The following is a 24,650-nucleotide window of genomic DNA, read 5'->3' on the forward strand; positions in this document are numbered from 1 at the left end:
AATTATATAAAATTTAACATAATGATAGAAACCTAAAAAATTTAGAGTCCTGCTCTCTTCCCCAACTGTAACAAGAAAAAGGCAAAAATAATGGGATAATGGCTTTATGAATGCCTAAACAATGGCATATACTTGGAGGTTGATGATGGTTCATTACCATGACCAACAATTATTATATTCTGACAAGTGAAAAATGGTAAACAGGTTACAACTAAATGAATAAATACATCAAATTACAGCATAAAATAATCACCTATTATTGCAAAATTTCAACTGTGTCTACTCTAATCTCTCTATCAATCAACAACAATGGATTTAAATTTAAAGGGCTCTCAAATGTCTGCAGGGTCATTGACCTCCTGTACAACCAAATAGAGCAAAGTTCTCAGTTCATTTACTTTGCAGCAGTTCTGAGGGAAAAAGATGACATGTATCCTGAATTTTATACTCACCTTGTTCTCCAGTACGACTCCATCAGGAATTTCCAGTCTCATCCCAGGTTTTGCGACTATACTTACTCGCCCCTTCAAAAACATGTCGTAATTCAGCCAAAATTGACAATTGGAAAATGATAATAAAGAAGTTGTAACTTGTAACAGATAATAAACTTAAGTTTAACATGCACTACGTGAATTTTACTCCATTAATCAGCCATATGGAGCTAACACACTGATTCATATGCATTAAACATAATCGTGCCGACTGCCCCAAACCCTCTCCCCCTACTTCTCCTATAACAGACCACTAAAATTGAACTAGCGCATGCCTGCTCCTTGTTTTACCCATCTAGGGGTATGTGAAACCCGAACAAAACCTAGTATTCGGTTCGGTTATTCAGTTTAACACTATAAAAGAATTTCAATTGGTTTTGTAAGTAAAAAAAAAAATTAGTTCAGCTTTGGTACAAACAAACTGAATAAAAATTGGTTTAGTTCAATACAAATCAAATGCAGACCCCTGTCAAGTTCCAACTATTGAGAGTTTAATGGATAATATCTAATCTTCCAAAGTTGCAGAATGAACCTACACATGAGCAGAAACTACAGAACTTCCCTCATAAAGTGACAAGAAAATCCAGAAATCAGATTTACTTCCCAACAGGCATCCAATAGCCTAACAAAAGAAGGAAGTATGATATGACTTGAGATATATGGAACATGTAAAATACCTTAAGCGTCACACCAGCTCCAAACCACACATCACCAGTTACTTTCAAGCTATCCAACCCAACTGTGCTAGGAATGGATTTGAAGCGACTTAGAAATTCACTGACCTGAAAAAGGACAAAAAAACATCGTAAGCCAGGAGCACTCAGATAAAAATAATAAGCCAGCAGAGTTGCTTCACACCTTTTCAAATTCAGGTCCTAAATCAATAGATGGATTTACAGGGTTAGCTCTAGCAGTGTTTCGAACTAAGGTGCCTTCAGCAAATGAATACATATCAGACTGCAGAGAAAAATACCAAAATTAGTCCCAAGCAAAGATTCAAGGATTTTGTGGTTCTCTTGTGATTATTTAGCCAAGAGGAGTTTCAGTACCTGAAGAAGAAGTAAATTTGATGTTGCATTAAGCGGAACTAACTGAGATTGAGGGACAATTAAGCCAATAGGTTGCTCAAAAAACTGGTTCAACATTAAAATGGTTTAACATTAGAAATCTATGATTTATTTATTAGAATATAAAGCACAAGAATCAATATAAAAGATAAATACCCATGTTATAGAACTAGTTAATGTTTTTTGCGACATACTTTATTTACCATCTATTTCCTATAAGCAACATTGGTTTCAGATACTCTTTTTTTTTTGCTAGAATAAGCACAATGAACATCACATCAGCGAATTATATTAAGGAGATAACACCACCTTTGGAGTACATAGATTCGATACATCAGTGTCCACAAGCCTGCGGATAGCTTTCAGATTCATCCATCTGATGCAAAATAACAAAAGTCGTGGTTATTATCCTTAGCCAACTTCTGGAAACCAAAAATTAATAAAACAAATCCCTGCAGAAAAAACTACTCACAAGTTTCTTGTATCAATAAATTTGAACTTCTCCGTCTCCTTGATAGCACAAATACAAATCAAGCTTAATAAAGTCAGGAAGAGTTCTTTACATAACAACAAACATGTAAAAACCTTAGTAACCCGTTGTTATCTTCACAAATGACGTTCAGACAGAAAAAGTAAACAAAAAACAACAAACAGCTAATTGAAAGAGAAAAGCAAACCATAACTCACATGCTTAGAGGGATCTTGTGTGATTTGTGAAAGCTGCAGTACGTTGAAGCAAAAATGTTACTTAGAGCAATCGTCTCTTTTTCTTATTAACTTGTAATAATTATCAAATACAAATGTTAAGGTAAAACTTAACAAGACAAGTGGTGGCCACCAATTGGCCATGCCTCGATGACTATTTGACATTTGATATTAATTGAAGGTGCTTATTCCATTCTAAGGTCTTTGACATACAGTATCTGACGAATAACTTAACTAATCCTCAAACCCAAAATATTGGGAAGACTAATGATTTAGTTTCCTCTGTTCACCTGAGCCAATTTAAGATATGCATATGAAAGCAATCATATTTTTCTTATAGTCAACAAAAATTTATGGATCATACAAAAATATTGTTACAGAAGAGTGTAAAGTTACTTGGGAAGAAACATGAAAGAATTACTTGAGAAGAAACATGTTTAGTCAGATTATATGTGTCAATACTTTGTGCATTAGATATTAAGCATTCACATATATGGTAGGAATAGATAGTCACAAGCCAAGGGTAAAGGTCGCCATTTCGCATAGTGCTTACAACCTACAGGATATACTCCACTAGCAATCTATAAGTGCCTACAAAGTTATCTAATTAATGGCACTGGTATCGGGTCATACAACTCTATGATCTACTAAAAGTTTCTGGAGATCCTCATATATCATGGGACAAACTGTTTTCAAGCATTTAAAGCTTGATCATTTGAATTCATCACTTTATTTTTTATGTAATATTGGATATTTAAACCTCTTCATTGATCATAATGAGCCATCTAAAACCTCAAAAGACTGTCAGAAGGGGGGATTGGAGACAAGCAAAACAAGAAATCAAGTTAAACCTAAACCTGAAATCTTCCTTGGCGCTGAGTAAGCATATTATTCCTCATATAAGTTGACGTGGTTGGAGTTACCTGAGAATACCAAAGAGTAAATGAATTTCTGAGCTTTAAGAAACAAAATAAAGATAAATTTATCACCAAGTACCTCCATACAGTATTCAATCCTGTTTTGGGCCAAATGATTTAAGATTTCTAGGGAAACAATCAAGGAGAACAGCTGCCAACATATTCTTTTCTTGAAACCACATTATTTTGCATATCCCTCAAATCAGATAAAAAAATAACTATCAAAATTAAAACTGTAGTGAGGATACTCGGATCAAGGAGAGTAGCTGTGCTGTCTGAGCTAACGACATGTGCATATTCCTTTCCCTGGAAGCAAGCAGAAGAATGATGTTTTAAAGGAAAAGCAAATCTTAAAAAGTCAATTTTAGTGTCATGTACTAGTCTAGATTTTATGATGAATAAACTTCAATTAAAAAAAAGAATGTGATTAAATGCTAACAATTAAACATATATCTACCTGCGATAAAAGCACATCGAGAGTTCCACTCTTCATCAGGGAAATTAAACCTGCAGCATCTTCTGAAGGATACCTGCGGATGCAAAAGTTGAAGACCATTTAGAAAGTTTCACCAACTGCCAATAAAAGAAACAGAACACAGAAAATAACCACCACAAAGATCCTTCAGTGAAATGGAGCTTTTCTAACTTTATATATTTAACAAGCTTTGGGGAAATAAACAACAATAACACCATTACTGTTTGAAATGTATATTCAATTTAGTGGGCATGAAACATCAATAAATTGCCTAATGCTGTGCAATAAACCAGCCACTTTTCCTTGAAGCAATTTAAAGATAGAAACCAATTTCAAAAGGCATTTACTCCCATCATCCAGACGCTCCACAACAACAAAGCATATTTCGAAGATATACTGCCATCCAATTTTCCCCAGTAACCTCTGAACCAAGCAAAGCTCTCCAGAATTTCCAGACAAACACAGTTCTCAGAACAACTGAAACTCTGTTATGAATTTACCAAGCTATTTCATTGTGCAGTTGCAACACATAGACTCGTTAAGCTTAATCATAATTTTCTACAAGCCCCTTGCCTTTCAAATTCTGAAAACGGCATAAGCAACGACAACAAAAAAGCTCACCTTGAGCCATAGTTTTCCAAAATTTAGAAATTCAAAGTAAAACTTGAGAACTAGCAGGAAATATCAAATGACATTAACAAGTTCTATACTCACGTAGCAGAACAAGATAGAAGTAAAATCGCTAGACTTGGATATTATAATAAAAAAAGAGATATCAGCAGAATACCAGTGAAAATAGATCTTTATATGTCCAGTTATAGTAGATAATAATATACTAGAGGACAGAAAAAATTGACACTATTATGGCAATTCTAAAGGAAAGACACACCCAGGTAGAAAATTCCATACAATTTATCCTCACTGCTCTGCTTATCAACAGATTCTTGTTGAAGTTGTTGGCCCTGCATAAATTCAACCAAGTAAGGGGAATTTGCAAATTCAAACCTTGAAGACACAATTCAAACCGGTTGAACTATAAAATAATAAAATTTCCAAAAGAATATACAAAATAAGTTTTAAAATATTAGCACTAATAATACAAACTGGATAAGAAGAATTTGCAAACCAGGTGAAAAGGAAGAATATCAATGGTTGACTCGGTATATTTGCCCAAAACCTACATTACGAAACTGCAATGAGTAAGTCTTACTAATGAGCTTAAACTCCAAGAGAAATAGCAAAAGCAAATCACCTTCAATGTATCATCATGTGTTCTGGCTGTGTTCAAAAGAATCAAAGGTATGCGACACTCATACTTGCAATTCAGAGCCTGTATGCAGCCAGAAGAGTCGAATAGGTAAAATCAGAGAGCAATGGTCAAAACTATATTCAATAGAAAGAGCCCAAAAAGTTGACCTCAATTTGATTAACTATCAAGTCAAGAGATGTCAAGCCATTTTGAACTTCAATTGCAGACCTGTATGAAAAACAAAAGCAAAATGATGACATTTAGAATATAATTATTGATAAAAATGTTACAAAGTCTTCAAAGCAAATAAATACATTAAAAGGTCTGTACCATTATTGCTGTAGTTGCATTATATCAGAACCCATTATTGGTAATTGATCAAGGCACATACAGGCTACAGCTAATTTTGATAATAATTTAAAAACTAGCAGGGCAACAAATTCAAAATACATTTTATAACATCTAAAAGAGTGCTTCTTGAAAGCAATTCCAATCTCAATGCCAAATGCACCGTGAAATAGGAACATGACAATTATGCTAAGATTACAGATTAGGTATTTATGTCTAAGGTGAACCACAAAAGTGAAAGTGAAAAAAGTTCCAAGAAGGTTGAAGAGGATATTCAGACTACTAAAATATCTTGCGCAAAGAGCTTTTAGCAGCCATGCAAGGGGCCAAAAAGAAACAAAGAGAATATCAAAATGAGATAGAGAACCTTTAAATACATGAAAATGCTTGATGCAGGAGACTCACCACCAAATCACAATAGCATAATGTTTGGTCCATCAGTTTCAGATTTAAATCCTCGAGGCATGATATTGTCTGACCATAATCGCACAAGAAAGCATGCATCTGTATCACTCAGAGTATCTGAGTATGCAAGTGTACATATTTTCCTCCTCTCGGGGAAAGGGAGGATTTTCTTATTGGAATTCCCTTTTTTTTTCAATACTCTATGAAATAATGAACAGAATAGATATTGTTTCTTATTCATTTGTCCTTTATTTCTTTTTTTCTGTATGGAGTGAGAATACATTAGACAAAGCATTCACAGATGATTGCATATAAATGCATATTTACTGATATTTTATTACCTAATGATAATTAAAAAGGGAAAGTTATTGGCTTTGATTTAATTTTATCATATGTACCAAAAAAGTAACTGAACTATGTGGATTTATTATTTGTGCTAAAAAGTGAAATTTGTCATCCTCAACTGTTCCAAATACATAAAACGTACCAACATTGGATATGGGATATACTTACTTCGGCCCATTGAAACCTAGTGCAGTTCCCAAGGCACCATTAAACTTGACCACGACAAGCTTATCCAAAAGCTGCTTGATTTCTTTAATATCTGCAAGTATAAAAGGGAATGCCTTTAACAAGAAAACATTGAAAGGAGGAGAGGGTTGGACAAACTACAAATCCTTACCATCAAAAGCAGGTAGTAAGTTCTGATAAGGAACAAGCAAAAGTTCATCCATTGCAGCACCAATATCTCCTTCATTCTCACTTTTCTCTATCTGCTTCACTTCTTCCCTTCGGCGCATAATATATCACATCAAACAAAGTGTTAATAACTTCAGAATTAAATTTTAAATTGTTCATCCACTCAAGTAATAATTTGCATTTGTACAGTACAATTCTCAAATTTGATTAGACACATTGCGGCAGTAAATAGAGATGGAATTCTGGAAAATAATATACTCATAATTTATTAGCAGTTAAATCTACTTAAATAAGCAGCCCATAAGAAATTGACCGAGTGCAAACTTAAATTGCATTTCTATAGCCATTTAAACATTCAGGGTAAAGAGCATTATTATCAGTTCTTCCTCCATTAAAACTACTCGAGGAAAAAAAAATATTACATGCACACTACACTACAAATGCTGTTTTATCCAAAATTCAATTAGGATTTTAAAAAGAGAATTTCGGATTCATTGAAAGAATCACACTAGACGTACATATTATCAACAAGCCAAAACTCGATATAGAAAATTATTTCCATCAATCATTCCATTGTTAATTTCCAAAAAACTGGGAAAACCATCAAATAACACAAACATTGTGTCGCTAACAATGCAAGCAAAGCAACTTCCTCTTTTTTAATTGTTTACACAAGATCCATGCAACCAACTCCTGTTTGGTCCAAGAACGACCATTATCAACAAAATGTTCACATATCAATACGTACGACTAAATCACAATGTAGCTATTAAATACTAGGACAGCCTTATATAAACTTGATTCTCTCTTAATCTTAGAAAACAGCCAGTTCATCATCATTCATCTTCAAAGTTGCAGAAATTTTAATATTTAATAAAACAATATAGACGGATACAAGTAAAAACATCTTTCCATTAAAATGAATTCATAAATGAAACTAAAATTAGATCAAAAAGCCCAAACCTAGAATAAGTACTTCAAATGCTAAAATGGACAAACACTCTTGCACCTAACAATTAACTTCAAGCAGAAGCATTTTTGCTAATCCAAAAAATTGATCCCCGACAAGACAAATCAACTCAACCTTTTTCAATCGTCTCTAGAAGCAGCACTGTTAAAAAAAAGGCTAGGTATAAACACCACACTACCTGGATTCCGTCTTAGAAAGAGCAAGTTCCTCTTTAACATCCCCCTTCAATGCTCTCATTTTCTTCTGCTCTAATAAGAAAGTCTTGGTAATAATATTACAAAACAAGTAGACAAACTGAACCGAATCACTAGCCGGCACAGGATAAGTAATTCTCTTAAAATATTCATACGGCATGTTGGAATCAACCAGAGCCACAATTGGAACTTGCAGTCTAGCAGCCTCCAAGATCACTGAACTCTTCCTCTCTGTATCCATCACCACCACACAATCCGGTGGTTGTATTGGTCCAAAACAAACCTTCACAAAAAAAAAACATTCAATCAATCAAGAAAAAAATACTTACCTATATACTCTAAATTAAAATTAAGCAGAAGAACACATACCTTTTTATTTCTAGACCTAAATTTTTTAGGGCTAAAACTATTAGTCAAGAAACCGCCCATTTTCCACATAATATTATCTCTAGGGCTATAAATTCCAATCTTCTTAGTCATTTGCTCAATGATTTCATCATACAGAGGATTCGTGTTGACGAACAAGAACCGGGCATTCTTGTCACGTGCAAGATGAGACATGAAGTTGGCAGCATTTCGGAGACAAATTAGGGTTTTATCGGAATCAATTATGGCCATCGAGTTTCGCATTCCATAAGTGTAAATCTTGAAGTGATCGGCGGCGACACGGCGGCCTAATTGGGCGTTTGTGCTGAGGAGTTTTTGGATGATGACGGAGTGGATCGTCATGGTTGTGCGTATTAGGGTTTAGCTGGATGTGGAGATAAAAGTAAAGGGAAAATGATTTAAGAACTAATAAATTGTAGTAGCTTGATCCATTGTTAAATTTGTTCAGTTCACCGGTGATGATAGTGGAGGAGGAGTAGCTCTTTGATAGGGTTTATGGGTTTTCCTTAAGTTTATAACGCAAAAATAAATAAAAAATCGCAAAATTATTTTAAACATCACTTAATTTATAAAAATATAACTTTAAATTAAAATATTTCAATTTTATTAAAAAATTTAAAATCTTTTCATATTAGAGGTACTTATTTTTATACATATTTAATACCCATGAAGATATTTTGCTTATATGTCTTTAATACATTTCATAAACGAGAATATAAAGCGAATTCTTTTAGATATTTAGTGAAAACGTTTTTAGATATAAAATAAAAAAATTGAAAGAGCATATTTTTAAAAAAAGTACCATTTTTTGATTTCTTCTGAATTATTCAAAATTAAATTAATTTATTTACCAACATCATGCAGATGATGTAATAGGACAAAAATATTAAAAGAGATTAATAGCATTACTAAAAAAAAGGCAAAACTCGTTCTCAACCCCTCTACTTTCCACTTTTAATTTAGTTCGTCTCTAGTCTACTTTATTTGTTTAATTAATTCTTATACTTTTACATTTGTCACTGTCTTATATAAAATTTGTAATTTACTTAGTTTTTTAAAAATTCATTTTTGTTTATTTAGTCCAATTAAAGACGAAATTATTGTGAAGTTTGATTTTAGAGGGACGAAGTAAACAATTTTTATTAAAAGGATCAAATAAACAAAATATAAAAAGTACAGAATGAACTATGCCAAAAAAATATAGTTTGTCTATGCAAATTTAAAATTTATACATAGCTTTAGTAATTCAATGATATAGTAAGATTTATCAAAAACACTAAAACTGGAAATTCTGGCTTGAAAAAAAAAAAGCACACTGTAATAAGAGGATTCCTAAAAGCTCATATAGTAGTATAATTTTTTCCTAAAATATTTGTAGTTTACCTTTTTTTCCTGTGAAATTAATACCTGCACCAGCAGAATCCAAGCTACATCAGCATCTACATCAATATATTCAAGTGGCTGACAATGCTCAAGATGAAGCTTCAGCCTTGCAAAATCTTATGCATCATCTAATTGATACATTTACATATTTCTATATCAACTACACACAACTACAATTTCAGTTACTAAACTAATCAGTTTTTCGCGTCGGAATTAGCTGTCAGTTGAATCTCATCAGGAGCAGACGTTTTGCGCCCCATATTTCCAAGCTGAATGCCAAAAACTGAACCTTCATGAGAACTTGGTTCGGCAGACCCGTTATTTAATGCTTTCGTCTTTCTTTTCGCTTTCTGAGCCCAACCAACTAGTCCAGCTTGCACATGTTTATCGAATATTGCTTTCTTGAAAGAACTTCCCATCTTCATTCATCGGAACGAGTAAATAAGTCAAAATTAAGAGATGATCAAAGAAATTGCAGTAAATATTTATAAGCAGCTATATTAACCTGTGTCACAATGGCATATAGTGGAAGGGTGCTGTAGCTGCAGAGGACCTGAATGAACACTCTTAACAAAGAGAAAACAAGGAAATATGGCATTATCAGCATACCGGAGGAGACTGATGTAATTCCAAATAGGAGTATGCATTCGGTTCAAACCAAAACCAAACTGATTTTATAATATCACATTAAGTAATAATATTTTAATTAGAAATTAAATACTCTATATTAACTGGTTATCACGTCCAATAATGCGACGTAAATGGCTTTTACCCAATGATTAGTCTAGGAATAATATATCTGACTTGTCCCATGATGCAGGAGTCGAAACCATATTGAACCTACATAGGCAAAGAAACACAATTATTGTGTCCGTTTCAACAAGTTAATGTGGAGAGAAGACTAACAGCAAATAATATTTACCCATATCCAAAAGAAAAATGCAATCTCAAAAGCATTCTGGAAAAGGATGAAATGAATCAAGAACAGGACGATCTCAGGTTTATTGAACCAAAAGTGATCATCTGATGGTTTAACAATTAAGTCCCCTTCTATAGCTACATGTTTCTCAGCAACATCATGAGCCAACTCTGCAATTACATGCTCCAACTTCGCACCCACAGCAAGAAGCAGCTGGAAAAGTAAGGCGTGGGTGAGCTTTTAGAGACACGGGCATATGAAAGGGCGATAAAATTGCAAATTATATCAAGACTACTCACAATGAAAGGAAAAAATGCTATCCAGAAATATGTATGCCAACCTGCATAAAGAAGCCAAAATAATACCATTACTTTAGAAGGCTAATTCACCGTTTCTTTATGGATGACCGATTGTTATAGAATTTCATCTAAAGTATTCTTTTGAATTCATTGATTTTATATTCAATCTAGACATTAGAATTTTAGATTCTTTCACATTCCATGGATTTTCACAAAAACTATGGATTCCAAACAAATCTCAGTCCAAAGAGTGCCTAAGAAAAATTACATGAATACACTCTAGAAATACTTGAATTTCTGCTAACTTTTGTTAGTTTGACCTAGGTACAAAAATCAGATGGAGGTAGATATCTAGGGGTCAGACTTGCAACTTTTCCAAAATTATTCGAGTTTAGAATACCAAGTTAACTAATAGAAAGTTTGGCATGATATCAGAAGTAAATAGAAGTTTAACTAAAGCCAACACTTGAAAATGGGAACTAGCTTATCAAAAGATGTCGACCGATAGATCAATGAAGTAGTGATTACCATTAACATTCAGCAATAAGAAGATGACCACAAATACCCAGAGATACCAACTGCAGCCAAAGAAATTGGTGAATAAAGCACAAAAACAAACCAACATCACAATTCGAGGTAATTAGTCTAATGAACACACTGGAGGCCATAAAAACTGTTAAGAAAGCTAAAGTAATAAGTACTTGCCTTATCCCGACAACCACCTTAAAGTCATCTTCAAGTGCACGTACCATGTACTTGTGAAAATTGAACTTTGGATTTGACTTGCAATGTCTCTACACCACAAGCAATAATCAGGCCAATAAATGTGTATTCACACACAACATTCAATAAGTAAGTTAAATGTAAATGAGAAAATTTCAATTTTACCGTGATAAATCCCAGTCGAAGAGTTATATAATCTGACTTAGTCACAGATGCATAGAATTGCTTTAAGAAAGAGTGCTGCATAAACACATAAAAAGAAGATAAAAATCACATAAAGAATCCAGTATATAATTGACAAAAAGATACCAGTCCCTGTTCTTCCCAGATCATTTTACGTTCAATAATTAGTTTGTCCTAACAAGACTTGTCCATATAGATGGTTTTTGTGGACACAATTCTAAAAAGAATGATTGACTAAATGTTAATACCAAAAATTATTTTACATCATGAGATGTTATGAAAAACAAATATAAAACCATCAGTTAATCTCCCAACCTAAAAATCATGTCTCTCAAATATAAAACAAATATAATAAAGATCAAAAGACAGACAAAGTAATGTCATGTCTCTCAAATTTGGAAAGGCTGAGACAGAAAACAATGATAATACACCACCAAGAAGAAAAAGCACTTAAAGTTAAAAATGTCTTCATTAAGAATATGGAAGATAGTAAGGTAGTAGTGGTAATTACCAGCCATCCCAGCACAATTGAGTCTTTACCAATACCCAGAAAATGATCCTTGATAAATGCATGTTGATGTACACAGGTGATCTTTTTTTTCAAAACTGCACAACCACGGGTAGTAGGAATTAGGATAGATGCTGCAATGAGCACGGAATTCAAAAACCATACTGCCTTTCTAAAAGTTAAGAGAAGATCATCTTCTACATTTTTCTTTTTCAATTTATCATGCAATCCAAATGACTTGCACATTTAGTTTTCATGGTAGTACTATTAGCAAAAGATCTTAGAAGGTCTAGAAACACATCAAATGTGCATGCCTCGGCTATTTAAAAAGAACATTAAGTATAAAACACATGTAATTTAGGGCAAAAATGTATGTACTATTATGTTAAAATGTCTAAATCAATAAGAACATCATTACCCTCTTCTGTATCGTATAGATCTTTGGCAATTGAATTCTCCCAGTGCTGCCATTGACGAATCTAGATACAAAAAACAAATCATTGAGAAAGAAAAACTTAAAAAACAATAACCACTAGGAATCTAAGACAGCATAAAGTATTCCATGGAAGACTCACCCTTGCTCCTCCAAAAAGAACAGTGAGTAAGCAGAAAGTAACGTGGACGATAGCTAGGACAAAGATAAAGATGTGCAGATGATGCAGTCCTTCAATAGATAGCAGTGGGACCTTACCCTGAGCAAATATGGGCACATCACAAAAACTATGAGTACATTGTTCTTAATAGTTGTGGCAGCTACTAGAATCTAGAAAATCACACAGCCATAAAATTTCAAGCTACTGTGAGGGAGAAAGTATTACATATCTATGACCTGTGTTGTATCACAATCTGGTGAGAAGTAAGAGATCATGTTCCATTAGTTTCCACGACTCTACCACCCAGTGAATGCTAAGTTTTGAATTTGACAAAAAGTTTCTCAGAGCAAAGTTTACTAGTATTATTCCAAATTAAACCAGATTACAATAAGATTGGAATCGAAATAGAGTCCAAGAATGGAATAAACATGTAACTCAATATTGTTTTAATTTCATATCTATTACTTCTATTGACATCAGTGAGAAAACACCTTAAAACAAATGCAAAAGATGTCATCAAAGTCTCATAACCTCAACCATGTCAACCAAATTAGTAGGAATTATTGTGACAATTACTATCATCAATGAAGCAAAATATACAATTAACTGAAAGGTAAGATAAGGAAAGTAAAACTATTGTTGCCAAAATTGCATAGTAAAATTAATGAATGAATGACACAAGATATTATTATTCTCATATCATTTAATGTAGTTAGCCTTGAAAATTTCCTGAAGCAACTGCATTGAGTGTCACAGAGTCGCACAGGGGAAAAAAGTGGCAAATTTCTAATTGATTCTACCTTTTTGCCACAGTAACCCAGATGTGCTTCTGCTGATTCGGCTAGAAGACGTCTAGTAGTGCCGAGAATGCTAGCAACAAAAGACCTCTGAAAATGCTCAGTCGTTGTGGCAGATTCGGAATCATGTACTCCTCCTTTATCAGAGAGTTTACAGGGAAGCATAGTAGTCATCACATGATCAGGCACACATATTTTCGCAAATAAGTTTTGTGATACTGTCAACAACAATGATATGAAACCCAGAAGCATCAACTCTGCAAATCAAATTAAAGACATTGTTAGCTATTACTGGCAGAATTTACAAAGCCTTAAAGTAATACCAAATTCAGAGAATTTTTTACTTTTCTTCTCGACTTACATACATAAACATGCAGAATCTAACTAAATAAAGAGAATACAAAAAGGCAAAGATCTTTAACTGAATTCGATGATCTTTTTTAGAAAGACTGTAACTTTCTGAGACCATCTAAACTCTAATAAAAAAAGAAACAAAAAAACCTATATTTTCTCAAACCAAGATCAGAAATCAAATGAAAAAGAAAGAATCTTTTTTCTTTCTCTCCAGTCTGCATGATTCACATACACAAATCTAAAAATGAAAAACAAAAACTACAAATGCAAAAACTATAAGATTCAGAGGAATGGGTGCAAGAAAAAAGAAACCTTCTTTAATTTTTTGAAGAGCTTCATAGAGGGGTTTCTGGTGCTTTTTCTTGAGATAAATACCACCATAATGAAGCAATCTTTCAACAGCAAGAGAAATGGCAACGATCACAGTACAAACCAGAGCCACCACCCAAGTGGGTGTGAACTCTAAAGTTTCTCCTTCGCCACCACCAGACATGTCTGCTCTTTTTTTGTCTGTCTAAACTAAACTATAAATAAACTTGTCTAACAACTAGAGTGTAATGATTTAAGAATGTTTATGGAAAGAAAATTCAAAGATGCTAAGTGGGTGTTGTAATAGAAGATTATTTCTGGTGTATTTGTTATTGGTGGCTTGATTGATGCTGGTTTAAGTGATTTTTCTAAATTCAGTGACATTTGAATGTTTATAGAAAAAATATAAAAAACAAAAATAACATTTGGTTTGTCAAATCCACCGGAAATGTTGTTTGCAAAAAAACCAATGCAATAAACGCGTTGAATATTTTTTTGGAATTGTTATATTTTTAAATTATACGGATTTTGATTAACGTTTTTTAAAATGTTATGTTATTTTAGTCCCTGAATTTATAAAAACGTATTTTTAAGTTTTTCCGTTAAGAACGTGGGATTCACGCTCCAGAAATACCGAGTTGCTTTTTGAAAAAAAATGCCGCAAAACTAATAGAATTTTAAAAAAAAAATCCATCAAAGTATTTGAAAATACGTTTTTTCAGACCAAAAAAATACAAAATTTAGTTTAAGGACGAATTAATCAAAACACGTATAATTTAATGATCAAATAATGGGCTAAACCTAGCTTTTTCCCACTTTTTATTCATATTTTCAATTAATTTTTTAATAAAAAAGTAATGTTTAATTCATCCTATCAAAAAAGCTCTCTTCTATATAATAGCATTAAAAAATATTTTAAAATTATATAGACCGCAATTTCTAGCTTTTATACACTTTTTTGCTTATGAGTTGGGAAATTGTTTAAATTTTAGTATAAGATATGCATAAATAATTCATAAAAAAAAGAGATGCATAAAAAATAATTTTAGATGTAAATTTTTTATATTGTCAAATCATTTTCTTGATATATAATTTAATATTAATGAATTGATATATCACACAAAAATGGTAAATCAATGGAAAAAAATTAAAAAATGTATATAATTCTATATTAATGGATTGATATCATAAATAATAAATATTTAAGTGTATAGATTTTTAGCTTTGATGAGTAGTTTTCCGTTCATTGAAAGAACTATTTAATGAAAAAAAAAAATATGAGAAGAAGTGGATCAGTCAGTCTCACTTTAAATATGTACTAATGATAAGTTGAGATGTGTAAATTTGTCAACAGAAGCATAAGATGGGAATCAAAAGAGATTCTATAACTGTTGATTTTCTCTACCAATCAAGTGTTACATCTATTTCATCGGCAATTTATTCGAGTTAGTTAGCAATTTGCCTTTTCAATTTTTTTTTACTATTTTAAGATTTTTTATTTTTCAATAAAAAAAAAAGTTTGTATCACAAACAATCTATATACTTATATAATTGAGAGGACCAACGGAGCCCTCTCATTGATTGTTACAAAATCGAGCATTCTTATTAGTTGCCACTTCTGTTAAACTACTTAATTTAAATTTTATTTTTTAAATCAATAAAATTACTTACTACTTATCTTATTGAGTAAAAAACTAATCAATTTACTGAGTTAACATGGAAGTAGTAGTCTCATGTTCTAAATCGAATAGTTATGTCATGAATAAAATTACTTACTGTTTGTTTTACAAAGTTAAACTACGTAATTTGTTGAGTTAAACCCTAAAAAACGAAGTCTCTCGATCTAAATCAAATAGTTATCTCAATCATTCTCTAAATATGATACTAAAAAAAGAAAACTTATGCAAACAGAAGATAGAAATTATATATACTGCTCAACCAAAAACTTGAATCAAAATTTTGATATTTATTTGGTAAAAAGCTGTGCAACTGTCTCTGATTATTGGATGAAGGTGCGTTTTGATACATCATTTTTTTTATTTTGTACAATCTTTGTTACTAAATTTTTGTATAATATATAAAATGGGTTTTGATCAATAAGTGTTTAGTTTGTTGTTTTGTTTTGAGTGATTTTATAGTTCATGGAAAGTGTGTATACCTTGGATGGAAGAATTCCAAAAATTAAAACATATAATCTTTTTGTATGTTGTCATTCTAATTTTAGTTTCTTTTTATTAAGCGTATGTTCTAATTTTTCTTTTTTTTTTCTATCATATTGACCCTATGATTGAAAAAGTTGTTTTGCTCTAAAAAATGGCTTCGTCCTGGTTTGATTTTTTAAAAGCATTTCTTCAAAATAAGTGATATAATATCATAGTTAGTTGGTTTTGCAATTAAGCTTACATGAATTTGTATATCGAGCGTTAATTGTATATAGAATAGAGGTGGCGATTTGGTGTTTTTGGATGGATTTAGATGAGTTTATTTGAATTCGGGCAATTTTGGGTAGGACAATTTTGAATTATAATTTGTTTGTGCAGTGTTGGATTGGGTCACCAAAACACAAAAAAAAAGCCAAAATAAAATATAAGGTGAGATATTTGAAATAAATATTTTTCAGAAAAAATATTTTCCAAAAAAAGTATTTTTCAGGAAAAAAACTATTTTTTGAAACAAAGATATTTTTCAATATAAATATATCTCTCGGAATAAGTCATTTTTCGAAAAAATATATTTTATTGGTTCTGTGCAGCTTATGAACTAAGAAGTAAGAAAACTTCGACGAAGTCGCGTGTCCCGTTTCAAAAACCGAAAACTCTCAAAAACTCTCGGAAACTCATAAGGAAACGTTTCGGGACATTTAATTATGTTTGATTTATTTTATTAATTGGCATAGATGTACAAATAAAATTAAATATATTTAATATATTATAATTACTCAAACTTTTTTTGGGTGAAAATAGGCTATGTTTTCTTAGATGGGTTGAGTTGGGTGTTTGAATTGGAAAATTATTTACCACCTCTTTTTTTATTAATTAATTTGTGCTGTTAAAAAAAATTTACATGATATAATAGTATAGTATAAAAGAGTTAAACCAAATTTTATCTTTTATTAATATTTATCAATATTTTCTTAAGAAAATAATATATATAAGAATTTTGTGCTAATTGTTTTTTCTATCGACATTTTTTAAATAATTTTTCTGATAAAATTATTATTTAAATGAAATACTATTTTGATTCCGCGCAAATGCGCGGGTATACGACTAGTTTATACAAATAATTTGCATCACACCCAATCTTGATGCTAAATGCAAATACATATACACAAACCTACAGCTCACTCTAACACCTATACAAGGAATAATAAAGAAAATCCTATAATTAAGCAACATAAATCTCTCAAATAAGGCAAACAATCAAGCCTGTACAAGAAATATTACATTTACATAAACTTCCTTATAAGGAACTGTGAGATCTTTGCCCAATACAATAATAACAGATTCATAAAAGCTCATATACTAATAGTATACTTTTCTCCTAAAATAATAGTAGTTCACCTTTTTTTCCTGTAAAATTCATATCTGCACCAGAAGAATCCAATCTACACCAGCAGCTACAATGATACGTCCAATAGTCACAATGCAATAGTATATTTAAAAGGTTATGCATCTAATTTATCATATACAACACCAACAACAATGCATCTATAAAACAACTATAATGCTGCATATTTCTGTATGAACTACACAGCTGCTAAAGCTGAAATTAAGCTTATCAGCTTTTCGCATCCGAACTAGCTGTGGGTTGAATCTCTTCAGGAGCAGACGTTTTGCGTCCGAATTTTCCAAGCTGAATTCCCAAAACTGAACCTTCACGAGATCCGTGATTCGATGCTTTCGTCTTTTTTTTCGCTTTCTGAGCCCAACCAACAAGTCCAACTTGCACATGTTCATCGAATATTGCTTTCTTGAAAGAACTTCCCATCTTCATTCACCGGAATTAGTAATTAGGTCAAAATTAACGGTTTAGCAAAGAGCAGTTAGTATTTGTATAAGCAGCTATAATAACCTGTGTCACAATGGCATACAGTGGAAGGGTGCTGTAGCTGCAGAGTACCTGAATGAACACTCTGCAGAGAAAACAAGGAAATATGGCATTCTCAGCATACTTGAGGAGACTGATGTTATTCCAACTAGGAGCATGCATTTGGTTCAAACTTCAAAGCAAACTGATTTTATAAGAACTTCAAATATGTTCTTACCATCGGTTCATTTTTTGGGTTGGTTTCATTGGTTCGGTTTGCACCAACAGCTGAAATTATTTACCTTTCAAATAAAAAATAAACCGAAAAACTTATTTTTTTTTTATAATTTCAGACCAAACTGAATTTTTCAGTTGGTTTGATTTCCTAGTTAAGAGAAATTCTCACATGAACCTAAATTGTGAACCATCTATTTATTGCATGATATGTGCCATAAATAATTAAATGACATTAACCCATCATATATATCAAAATCAATAATGTCACGTGTCACGCAATAAATAGATGGTTTACAATCTAACGTGATGAATTAGGTTCATTTAAGAATTTCTCATTCCCAATGTGAATGTAATGAAAATATGAAATGGCTTTTACCCAATGATTAGTCTAGGAATAATATATCTGATGTGTCCCATGATGCAGGAGTCGAAACCATATTGAACCTACATAAACAAACCAAAAAAAGAACCATTTTTATTGTGTTCATTTCAACAAGTTCATGCAGAGAGAAGACGAATAGCAAATCATATTACCCAAATCCAGAAGAAAAATGCAATCTCAAAAGCATTCTGGAAAAGGATGAAATGAATCAAGAACAGGATGATCTGAGGTTTACTGAACCAAAAGTGATCGTCTGAAGGTTTAACTATCAGGTCCCCTTCAATAGCTACATGTTTCTCAGCAACATCATGGGCTAATTCTGCAATTACATGCTCCAACTTGGCGCCCACAGAAAGTAGTAGCTGGAAAAGTAAGGCGCGGGTGAACTTTGAGAGACACAGAGCATATGAAAGGGCGATACCGATACGATTGTAAACTATATCAACACTACTTACAATGACAGGAATAAATGCTATCCAGAAATATGTATGCCAACCTGCATAAAAGAAGGCCAAACATACCACAAAAGCAGTGCATTAATGCAACAACAGCAGAACAACCATTAGCATTACACTAAGGCATCATTTGCATAGAGGGATTATGGGCGAAAGGTTATATAAAATTCATGGATTTAAACAAAATCAATAGTTTGGTAAGATAAAAAAACTATAAGAATCCATAGAATTTAAAAACTTAATCATTCTCCACAATAAAATCCCACCTCCTTTTTGGAAAAATCTAAATTCATGTTTTTTTATGGATGATGTATTGATATAATATATTATTATCCTTATAAATACATTAATTATATTTAATCCAAACAGTGGAATCTTTAAATCAATGGATTTCACATTCCATGGATTTTAACAAAAAATATAGATTCTATGAAAAAGACCTTAATCCAAATGGTGTCTAAGAAAAATGAGACAAACAAACCTCTAGATTTGCTTGAAGTTTGCTAATTTTTGTTAAAACTCAGAATACCAAGTTAACAAATAGAAAGTTTTGTATGATATTAAAAGTAAACTAGGTTTATACCAATAGAAAAGCCAACACTTGGAAATTGGAACTAGCTTATCAAAAGATGTCAACCAATAGATATCAATGAAGTAGTCATTACCATTAACATTCAGCAATAAGAAGATGACCACAAATACCCATAGATACCAACTACAGCCAAAGAAATTTGTGAATAAAGCAGATCAGAAAGCAAATCAACATCACTATTCGAGGTAATCAGCCTAATGAACACACTAGAGGCAATAAAAACTGTTATGAAAAGCTAAAGTAATTACTTGCCTTATCCCAACCACCACCTTAAAGTCATCTTCGAGGGCACGAACCATGTACTTGTGAAAATTGAACTTTGGATTTGTCTTACAGTGTGTCTACACCATAAGCAATAATCGGGCAGATAAATGTGTATTCAAACACAACATTCAATAAGTACGTTGAATGTAAATGAGAAAGCTTCAACTTTACCGATATAAATCCTAGTCGTAGAGTTATATAATCTGACTTTGTCACAGATGCATAGAATTGCTTAAAGAAAGAGTGCTGCATAGACAAATAAAAACAAGATAGAATGACATAAGAGACCAGTATACAATCAACAAAAAGATGCAAGCTCCTGTTATTCCCATATCATTTCATGTTCAATTATTAGTTTGTCCTAATAGGACTTCTCAATATAGATGGTTTTTGTGGACACAATTCCGAAAAAAGAAAAGAAAAAGAATGATTATGACTAAATGTTAATACTAAATTTTATTTCCCATCATGTCATGCTATCGAAATAAATATAAAACTATCAGTTAATCTCCCAAGCTTACAATTGAATACTCAAGTATGCTTAGACCTGGAAGAGTTGAAATTTAATTGTCAACCTCTCAGCGTAAGAGTTTAAAACTTTTATGTGAGGATGGAAGAATGGTTTTGTAGTCAAAACACTATTTCTGCAGATTATCCAGTAAATCATTTAGTAGCAGCATTGTGATTAAAAAGACCGAGAACTCTATTGTAAAGCCAATTGGGCTAAAACAAAAAATAACATTTGAATTCTAGGCTACCTCAAAAAGGTTAATGAACCACCCGAACTAAGAACTCAAGCTAGTATGTGATCACTCAAGCATAAATTTTACTAGCCACTACAACCATCTTTTCATACCACAAACAAAAACACATGGTACAGGCCCCACAAAGACAATGAAAAGGATTTTGGAACTGAAGGATGTGTACAAATTTGAAAGGGCAGAGACAGAAAAACAATTAAGGATCTCACATATAGCACAAAGAAGAAAAACCACTAAGTAAAAAATGTCTTCGTTAAAAATATGGAAGATAGTAAGGTATTAGTGGTAAATTACCAGCCATTCCATCACAATTGAATCTTTACCAATCCCCCAAAAATGATCCTTGATAAATGCATGTTGATGGACACAGGTGATCTTTTTTTTCAAAACTGCACAACCACGGTTAGTAGGGATTAGGATAGATGCAATGAGCACAGAATTCATGTCATAACGCCTTTCGAAAAAATTAAGGTCATGTTTTTTATTTTTCTTTCATTATTTCAAACAATCATCCGATTCAAACAACTTGCACATATAGTTCTCATGGTATTGGTAGTACTACTAGCAAAAGAACTGGTAAAGGTCTATGGTGCACGCCTTGGCTATTTATGAACGTCAAGTACAAAAGGCATGTCGTTTAATGCAAAAATGCATGTACTATAATGTTAAAATGTCTAAATCAATAAGAAACCCATTACCTTCTTCTGTATCGTATCGGTCTTTAGCAATTGCATTCTCCCAATGCTGCCATTGACGAATCTAAACACAAAAAAACAACCATCAAGAAAGAAAAACTTAAAAAAAAAACAATAACCACTAGGAATCAAAGAGAGCATAAAGTTATGCATGGAAGACTCACCCTTGCCCCTCCAAAAAGAACAGTGAGTAAGCAGAAAGTAACATGGACAATGGCTAGAACAAAGATAAAGATGTGCAGATGATGCAGTCCTTCAAGAGATAGCAATGGGACCTTACCCTGAATAAGAATGGGCACATCACAAAAATTATGAGTACATTGTTCAAAAAAGTTGTTGCAGTTATAACCTAGGAAATCATACAGCCATAAATTTCAAGTTACAGTGAAGGAGAAAGTATCACATATCTATCACCTATGCTGTTGCACAATCTAGTAAGAAGTAACTGGTCATGTTCCTGTATTATCTTCCTTATAAAAATTGTCGTCTTTAATAAAAGTACAGTAAAAAAGGGATGAAATTTTCAATTCGACCAAAAGTTTCTCAAAGCAAGTTCACATGTATTATTCCAAATTAAAACAGATTACAGCAAGATAGGAATCTAAAAAATAGAAATCAAGGATACAATCTCATATCCATTTCTTTGATTATAGACATTAAGAAAATACATTAAGACAAATGCCAAAAATGTCATCAAAGTCTCAATACCTCATCTATATCAACCAAAAATTAACAATGATTAGTAAGAGTTATTGTAACAATAACTATCATCAATGAAGCAAAATATACAATTAACTGAAAGGTAAGATAAGGAAAATCAAGCTATTGTTGCCAAAATTGCTCAGTAAAATTAATGAATGAATGATACAGAATATAATTACTCTCGTACCATTTAATATAATTACCCTTGACAATTTCCTGAAGCAACGACAGTGAGTACCATAGAGTCACGCACCGGGCAAAAAGTAAGAGTAACAAAAGTTTGCAGATTTCTAATTATTTCTACCTTTTTGCCACAGTAACCCAGATGTTCTTCTTCTGATTCGGCTAGAAGACGTCTAGCAGTGCCGAAAATGCTGGTAACGAAAGACCTCTGAAAATGCTCAGTCGTTGTGGCAGCTTTAGGTTCATGTCCTCCTTCTTTATCAGAGAGTTTACAAGGAAGCATAGTAGTCATCACATGTCCAGGCACACAGATTTTTGCAAATAAGTTTTGTGCTACAGTCAACAACAATGATATGAAACCCAGAAGCATCAACTCTGCAAATCAAATTAAAGACATTGTTAGCTATTACTGGCAGAATTCACAAAGCCTTAAAGAAATACCAATTTCAAAAAGAATATGACCAAGGAGCTACAGCTCGTATAAGCGCCGGATTGCAAACTGCTAAGGTCATGGGTTCAATTCCTCCCACAAACGTTCTCCCTCTCCAATTATTAAAATAGAAAGAAAAAAATAGAATACAAAAAATAAAGGTCTTACAGTGAATTTTATATTTTCTTTTAACAAAAGTGAACTTTCAAAAAGACTGTAACTTTCTCATACAATCTTCATTCATTTTGTCTCTATATTCCAAAAGATTACATTCTAAGCTCCTATAATAAAATTAAAAAAACTATATTCCTCAAACCAAGATCAGGAATAAAAATTTAAAAGAAAGAAGCTTTCTTTTTCTCTCTCTAATCTGCATGAACATATCTAAATATGAAAAACAAAAACAAAACAAACACTATAAGTTTCAGTGAGATTGATAGAAGAAAAAAAAGAAACCTTCTTTAACTTTTTGAAGAGCTTCAAAGAGGGATTTCTGATGCTTGTTCTTGAGATAAATACCACCAAAATGAAGCAATCTTTCAACAGCAAGAGAAATGGCAACAATCACAGTACAAACCAGAGCCACTACCCAAGTGGGTGTGTACTCCAAACTTTCTCCTTCACCACCACCAGACATGTCTCTTCTTTTTTTGTTGTCACCAAAACCAGAGATAACAACCTAAGACTGTAATGATTTAATAATGTTTCTTATGTTCTTAAATTATGGAAAGAAATCCAGGCTATAGAAGATAATTTGTGATGAGTGAGTGATTATTATTGTTTCATTTTTTAATGCATAATGCTAAATGGGTGTATCTTGTTATTGGTGGGTTGAGTGATGCTGATTTAAGTGAATTTTTTTAACGAGTAACATGTGTATATTTTGAATTCGTTTATAGAAATAGTACAAAAAACAAAGAAAATTTAAAGAAGAAAAAGACACTATTTGTCTTGTCAAATCCACTGGAATAAACGTGGTCCCATATTTTGTTTTTATTTATTTATTTATTCAACTTTTAATTTATTTTTTCTTAATAGAAAAATAAATTTCATTTCATCTTATCTTCTAGTAATGGACTATTTTTTAGAGTTATTTAATTTTTTTCTACTCTATTAATTTTATTATTAAATTAAAATGATCTTTTGATATTATTAAATAAAAATGATAACAATTCATTCAATAGACAAAGTAACATGTATTACATAAAACTAAAATAAGTGTTAAATCTGCTCTAATATTCAATTGATTAATTTATGATAAACATGTTTTTTTTAAATAAACTAATTTTAAAATTATATGTATTGCAATTTATGAATTTTAAATACTTTCTTTGATTAAGAATTAGGAAAAATTAAAATTGTGGTTATGATCTCTAGCCTAACAGATGTTTTATCTATTTTCATTTCTTGTTTAATAAGAGATGCATAGATAATTATTTCATTTGTAAACTTTTTATTATGTCAAATCATTTTCTTGATATATCACATTAAAGACATCAAAAAAATGATATATCAATGGAAAAACTAAAAAATGTATAGTATATTTTTATATTATGGATTGATATCATAAATACTTAAGTGTATATATTTTTAATTTTGATGAGTAATTTTGATATCATTGAAAGAACTATTTAATGAAGCAAGATATCTATATATATAGTATAAAAGTGAACCCTTGGATCACTTTACTAAAAACTACTCATAAAATAGCAATAATTCCAACAATATCACTATAGTCAAAGTCATCTATATGCCTATTTAAGTAAATTCAGCTACAATCTCATATAAATGTTCCTATCTTTTCACTATATTACAATAGACCCAGCTGCAAGTGGGTCTTCTCTTTAAAAAAAGGACCATAATTATAAAATTAATTGCAAGATTAACACTCAATAAAATGCTGCCCGTATTATCTGTTAGATGAAAATGTCCATGTATTGTATGGATT

At 31.8% G+C, this 24,650-nt stretch overlaps 3 protein-coding genes across 5 annotated transcripts; all 3 read right to left on the reverse strand.

Annotated features, from left to right (window-relative positions):
• Nucleotides 1–88: 88 nt before the first annotated feature.
• Nucleotides 89–8,404, reverse strand: LOC126673573 (UTP--glucose-1-phosphate uridylyltransferase). Of its 3 annotated transcripts, none has more exons than XM_050367770.2 (20): nucleotides 7,890–8,404; nucleotides 7,505–7,803; nucleotides 6,340–6,446; nucleotides 6,171–6,252; nucleotides 5,072–5,132; nucleotides 4,908–4,985; nucleotides 4,782–4,832; nucleotides 4,565–4,617; nucleotides 3,638–3,710; nucleotides 3,429–3,486; nucleotides 3,260–3,306; nucleotides 3,121–3,186; nucleotides 2,246–2,278; nucleotides 2,031–2,068; nucleotides 1,868–1,934; nucleotides 1,541–1,624; nucleotides 1,350–1,448; nucleotides 1,169–1,273; nucleotides 453–524; nucleotides 89–359 (listed from the first exon to the last, which is right to left on the reverse strand). In XM_050367770.2, the coding sequence occupies exons 1-20, from the start codon at nucleotides 8,247–8,249 to the stop codon at nucleotides 333–335; spliced, it is 1,860 nt and encodes a 619-aa protein (XP_050223727.1). In that variant the 5' UTR covers nucleotides 8,250–8,404; the 3' UTR covers nucleotides 89–332. The 3 variants fall into 3 exon arrangements, with proteins under 3 accessions (XP_050223727.1, XP_050223726.1, XP_055961111.1); XM_050367769.2 differs by having other exon boundaries at nucleotides 6,171–6,261; nucleotides 7,890–8,403; XM_056105136.1 differs by lacking the exon at nucleotides 2,246–2,278 and having other exon boundaries at nucleotides 6,171–6,261.
• An 832-nt stretch (nucleotides 8,405–9,236) lies between these two features.
• On the reverse strand, nucleotides 9,237–14,371 carry LOC126674302 (MLO-like protein 1). The gene is made up of 13 exons (XM_050368734.2): nucleotides 13,979–14,371; nucleotides 13,316–13,569; nucleotides 12,498–12,614; nucleotides 12,341–12,401; nucleotides 11,926–12,020; nucleotides 11,397–11,471; nucleotides 11,214–11,302; nucleotides 11,037–11,086; nucleotides 10,509–10,549; nucleotides 10,213–10,422; nucleotides 10,063–10,130; nucleotides 9,796–9,856; nucleotides 9,237–9,709 (listed from the first exon to the last, which is right to left on the reverse strand). Exons 1-13 carry the CDS (start codon nucleotides 14,157–14,159, stop codon nucleotides 9,485–9,487), a joined length of 1,527 nt encoding a protein of 508 aa, XP_050224691.1. The 5' UTR covers nucleotides 14,160–14,371; the 3' UTR covers nucleotides 9,237–9,484.
• A 2,988-nt stretch (nucleotides 14,372–17,359) lies between these two features.
• On the reverse strand, nucleotides 17,360–23,527 carry LOC130014511 (MLO-like protein 1). The gene is made up of 13 exons (XM_050368736.2): nucleotides 23,159–23,527; nucleotides 22,394–22,647; nucleotides 21,552–21,668; nucleotides 21,391–21,451; nucleotides 20,987–21,081; nucleotides 20,103–20,177; nucleotides 19,920–20,008; nucleotides 19,741–19,790; nucleotides 19,076–19,116; nucleotides 18,773–18,982; nucleotides 18,615–18,682; nucleotides 18,047–18,107; nucleotides 17,360–17,962 (listed from the first exon to the last, which is right to left on the reverse strand). Exons 1-13 carry the CDS (start codon nucleotides 23,337–23,339, stop codon nucleotides 17,753–17,755), a joined length of 1,512 nt encoding a protein of 503 aa, XP_050224693.1. The 5' UTR covers nucleotides 23,340–23,527; the 3' UTR covers nucleotides 17,360–17,752.
• Between the last annotated feature and the right edge of the window lie 1,123 nt (nucleotides 23,528–24,650).

Source organism: Mercurialis annua, linkage group LG3 (genome assembly GCF_937616625.2).
Source record: "Mercurialis annua linkage group LG3, ddMerAnnu1.2, whole genome shotgun sequence".
NCBI classification, from domain to species: Eukaryota; Viridiplantae; Streptophyta; class Magnoliopsida; order Malpighiales; family Euphorbiaceae; genus Mercurialis; species Mercurialis annua.

Bases quoted from the DNA above. Each gene is read 5' to 3' on its own strand.
- LOC126673573 (XM_050367769.2), bottom strand. From the start codon at position 8,249: ATGACGATCCACTCCGTCATCATCCAAAAACTCCTCAGCACAAACGCC. The intron at 1,449-1,540 runs GTACTGAAACTC...TTTTCTCTGCAG, and splicing joins CAAATTTACTTCTTCTTCAG to TCTGATATGTATTCATTTGC. The intron at 1,274-1,349 runs GTGTGAAGCAAC...GTCCTTTTTCAG, and splicing joins TAGGACCTGAATTTGAAAAG to GTCAGTGAATTTCTAAGTCG.
- LOC126674302 (XM_050368734.2), bottom strand. From the start codon at position 14,159: ATGTCTGGTGGTGGCGAAGGAGAAACTTTAGAGTTCACACCCACTTGG. The intron at 12,021-12,340 runs GTAATGATGTTC...GTGGTTGTGCAG, and splicing joins TCTATACGATACAGAAGAGG to TTTTGAAAAAAAAGATCACC. The intron at 11,087-11,213 runs GCAAGTACTTAT...CTTTGGCTGCAG, and splicing joins AAGGTGGTTGTCGGGATAAG to TTGGTATCTCTGGGTATTTG.
- LOC130014511 (XM_050368736.2), bottom strand. From the start codon at position 23,339: ATGTCTGGTGGTGGTGAAGGAGAAAGTTTGGAGTACACACCCACTTGG. The intron at 22,648-23,158 runs GTTTCTTTTTTT...TTTGATTTGCAG, and splicing joins TCTTCAAAAAGTTAAAGAAG to AGTTGATGCTTCTGGGTTTC. The intron at 19,791-19,919 runs GCAAGTAATTAC...CTTTGGCTGTAG, and splicing joins AAGGTGGTGGTTGGGATAAG to TTGGTATCTATGGGTATTTG.